The 4,349-nt window shown below is 46.1% G+C and overlaps 1 protein-coding gene across 1 annotated transcript; it reads left to right on the plus strand.

The window, feature by feature from the left end:
• The first annotated feature begins 1,164 nt into the window (after positions 1-1,164).
• On the plus strand, positions 1,165-3,926 carry si:dkey-193c22.1 (uncharacterized protein LOC567837 homolog). The gene is given in 10 exon segments (XM_048992792.1): positions 1,165-1,730; positions 1,825-1,887; positions 1,889-1,968; positions 2,048-2,101; positions 2,104-2,147; positions 2,365-2,454; positions 2,721-2,808; positions 3,115-3,257; positions 3,259-3,311; positions 3,402-3,926. Coding segments are annotated over 10 exon segments (972 nt in total). The 5' UTR covers positions 1,165-1,728; the 3' UTR covers positions 3,757-3,926.
• Positions 3,927-4,349: the final 423 nt, after the last annotated feature.

The raw sequence follows: 4,349 nt of genomic DNA on the forward strand, positions 1-4,349 counted from the left end.
TGCTATCTAAATCACCATTGAATAATATCACTCATAATTCACAGGACAAAACTTGGGCCTCTACTGAACATCTTTTGGGTCTTTTTATGTCAGAATAGGTTTGTCAGTTTTATTTAAGCATAATCAAGAAAGAAACGAAAAATCAGTAGCAGTCTGAGCACAAATAGAAAGATATAACGAGACAATGGTAGGAAATGGCTGGTTATTATGATTAATGGTGATCCTTTATTGATCCTCATGGCGAAATTCTCTTTACACCTCCCCCATCTTGCTTTCTGTAAGTGAGAGCAAGCTCACCACAAAAAATGGCCAACCATAGCAGAGGTCAGGAAGGTGGGGGTTAAGGGCCATGCTCAAGGACCCACAGACGTACCGAGGCTGGGCTTGAATCGACAACCTTCCAATCACAAGCAGAGAGGCTTAGCGCACTGAGACACACACAGGTCACACAAATAAAGCATAATGATGTGGAATTGAAGACACACAAAAAATGAACAACCAACAGAGTGTGACAGTGGCCTAGGAGCTCAGTCAATAGTTTCAGGCGATATGAGTGTGGCTTTCTGGTGAGAGTGTGAGCGCCAGGGTCACAAACAGGACGCTACAGGATGAGGAAGACATCAAGAAAATGGACTCAGCCTGTCATACAGGAACGACCGGAGTAGCTGCTATTTTGGGAGGTGAACCATTTTTAATCGGCTGCACTGAAACCTCACAACCTCACTGTTCACACAGAAGGTAACATGGTGGCTCCATGGAGTGAGTCTGTCTCATAATGCCCATAATGTGTGATTAGTTGTGTGACTGTGTACATGCGTTTGCCCTGTGATGAACTGGCACATCATCCTGAGTGTTCGCTTGCCACGTGCCCTATACTTCATGGAATAAGCTCCAAGCTGATTAAATGTTTGTGAAGAAAGAAGCATGGATGAATATTTATATACACTTTAAATAGCAGACATGAACAACGCTGAAAACGTGATGCGTTGTCTCCACCTACTGTATAAAACGTGAATTACAGCATAGTATGACTACGAGAACACCGCTAATTTTATTATCACAGTCATCTGCAGGGCTCGCTCCACGGACCAATTAAAGAGTAAATGTCTTCTGTTAGTTTTATTACGTCATATTTCTGGGACAGAAGCGCAGGTTCTACCTATGTAAAGATGTGGTCGCAGGTGCAGCGGGTACGGGGAAGAGTGCAACTCACTTAAAATGTCAAATGTGTAATCTAAAAGCTACATGGCAACAGTTTCTGAGGAATGACATGAAGCCTGAACAAGGTGGGACATTAAAGGTTTTGTATAAAGTTTGAAATGATGTGTCTCCATAATTTGCAAATGATGTACGGGTGTATTGTTACCAGTATGTTAAGTGAAAATCGGAAATAGTGTAAAATATATAGTATAATAATAGTGTAACATGATGCTGGATGGATGATGATTATTATCTTCGATACTCACCTTATATGACATGACATTTCGTTTTATTTATATTCCACATAGATTGTTTACCAATGTTATTTCGCATGTTGTGCAGGTGAATGAATCCTGCATTGCGAAGTAATATTTCCATTAACTGGATTGTGAACTGAATCAGTTAACGGTGTATTTGAAATGTTCCTGTATGACTATTAATGACTGACGTTCTCAAGATATTTCAGCTTCGCCTTTTCTGAGAATTGCCTTGCAGTAGATCCGGGTATCACGTAAATCTCCTGTTAAAATGTAAGCATAATCATGACCAAATTGGATGAGCAAAGTAAGATTACTCACCAGGAAGGAGTACAAATTAATGCGTCATTTTTTTTTTTACCTTTAGGACTGTTGTAAAGTGCGACGTGACTTTGGCCGTAGCTGCTGGTGCCGCGTTTATCGTTGTTCCTTAGTACGTTGACGGTCCAGTGGTTGTACGGCTGGCCCGGGTACCCGAGACCCCGGAAATACGTAGAAGCGCTAAGGCCTGGGTGGGTTGGATCACATTCCGGCATGCTGTTTTAAGATGACAGATTCAGTGAAAGTTAATGTTTGATGTGTCTTCCCATGGCGGATATACTCTTTAACCAGAGCCGTGCTGGAAACCGTGAAGTACCTGAAATATGACTGTACTGTCGGTGGAAACTGTACTACAAGAATATCGATAATCATAAATAATATGAACAAGTAAATATCCACGCCCAATACATACCTAAAAGTTCAGATAAATAATAATGTGCCACTAACATTCTCATTACTTTATCGGCCAGCAGATGGCCTTATTTAACCGGCCAAAGGTTATGACAGGAATACGCAAGTCATTGTACAGTGTAAAACTGGTACACTTTTAATGGTCGTATTATCATTCTGATATTTTCTTATACAGGGGATCGTTTTTGGCTCCCATGGCGAGATGCAGATGACCAGGGAGCTCAGCGCAGTGGTGATCTGCCTGGATTATTCCACTTTTCCCAAGGTGTGTCACCATTCAGGTCATAGAAGGGCAGGAATGTGACATACAGCCCATAACTAGTCTCTGGTCTGAAGCAGTGCATGTGCAGTGTACTCAGCGATGTAGGACAGAGTCTGATATTGGGGTAGGGGGACAACGTCATAATGTAAATGTAAAGTTTTTTTTTTTTTGGAGGGACAAATGAAACCAATTTAAATATTGCAGCTATATCCCCCCCATCCCCCAGATTTCTCTGCCCCTGACTGTATGTATGTTGAGTCTGTATACAGGGGAATGTCTCCCATATGGTTCAAGATATCGCTGAGTGTCTGCTGTGGTTGAAAGAAAATGGACAGAAGTGGAACATTGCCACCGTAAGTGGGAATGATTTCATTTCACGGTACACTGCAGTTTTCCAGGGTTTGTGGTGGTATGACGTGAAGGGTGCCCCCCCTTTTGACTTCCACCTGCTCCACTCTCCTTCTGGTCAGTGTTCCTTGTTGCCCATTCGGCTGGGGCTCACCTATGTGCTCTGAGCACGCCTTGCCTGGCTGAGGGCTCGCACGTGTTGGGCATTCAGGAGGAGACCCAAAGGCAGATGTACTCCTCCATCATACTGTGACTCATAGGTGAGCAACCTCCTGAGTTGTGTGGCGTTCAGGTCCCAGGGGATAGTGGTCTGAGATCTCCACGGCATTTTGTGGAACTCTGCCGTAGGTCTGAGTAGCATCTACCATATTGTGGACCACTATGAGCACGAACGGACATGGGGGGTGGAGTTTTTGTCGTCGATGCGCATTGCCATGGGAGGGGTGTAAAACTTTAATCTTTTATTCACCTGGAAGGTTCTTGCAGAGGCTTCCCCGAGACAAACTGGGGAGGTAGGTACCGAGTCTGGGTTAGCGTTTCTGATCCACAGCACAGGCCCGCTGTCTCAGCATAAATCACCCCTGCTCTTCCCCGGCGTGCAGGCATCCCCCATTCTGCCTGATCCACGGCACCAGTGACGTCGTGGTCCCCGTGGAATCCTCCGTCCGCTTCTTGGAGGCCCTGGCCGCACTCTCGCTGAAGGTGTCCCTCTATCTTCTCCCCGACGTGCAGCACGCCGACGTCGTCACCGACCTGATGGCCCCCGAGGGATGCTGCCACCACACAGCGCTTGGCTGTGCGAAGCAGAGCTGTTTGGCCCTTGCAGGAAGACCCCTCCCCTGCTGCTGCCCCCTGATGGCCATTGGGGTGTTTAGGCCTGTTATTCCCTCTGTGGTATTAAATCTTACCCAGACTCCTCTCTGTTGTTTGGTGTGTCACACATGCATGTGTGTATGAGCCGCAGTCTCCAGCCTGGGACTCCATCCATCCATCCATCCGTCCGTCCGACCATCCATCTAACCGCTTCTCCCGGTCGGGGTCAGAGAGGCCCGGAGCCCATCCCAGGCAGCACAGGGCTGGGGGACAGCGGATGGGATAACTGTCCATCGCAGAGCTCATACACTACAGGCCATTTAGAGATAAGGTTAGTCTTTCATTTCCTAGAAATAAAGTTTTCATTTGTTTTCCTAGATCAATTCCATCCGTGTTTGACATCCTATGCTCTTCTGTTAACACCCCAGTACCATAACTGAGTACAAATAAGCCGCACTGTGTGTGTTGTCACAATTCAGACACAGCAGAGCAATTACAGTAAGTGAAAATGGGGGGGAGTCTCACAGTAATGACATCATCAAGGCTGAAGGTCCTGACCGCACAGTAAGGTGCAAAGGGCTGCTCACACTGGGGTCACCGGATGCAGCAGACGTCACTGTCTTCTCTGATCCCACTCGCAGTCTGCACTGCAGATTGTCTGGTGATCAGAAGGACTGCAGGAATTTTCTGTCATACGCCCTGTAAGTTCACCTTAGTACAGGCGTCTGTACCCTGAC

This window comes from Brienomyrus brachyistius, chromosome 2 (assembly GCF_023856365.1).
Source record: "Brienomyrus brachyistius isolate T26 chromosome 2, BBRACH_0.4, whole genome shotgun sequence".
Taxonomy (NCBI): Eukaryota; Metazoa; Chordata; class Actinopteri; order Osteoglossiformes; family Mormyridae; genus Brienomyrus; species Brienomyrus brachyistius.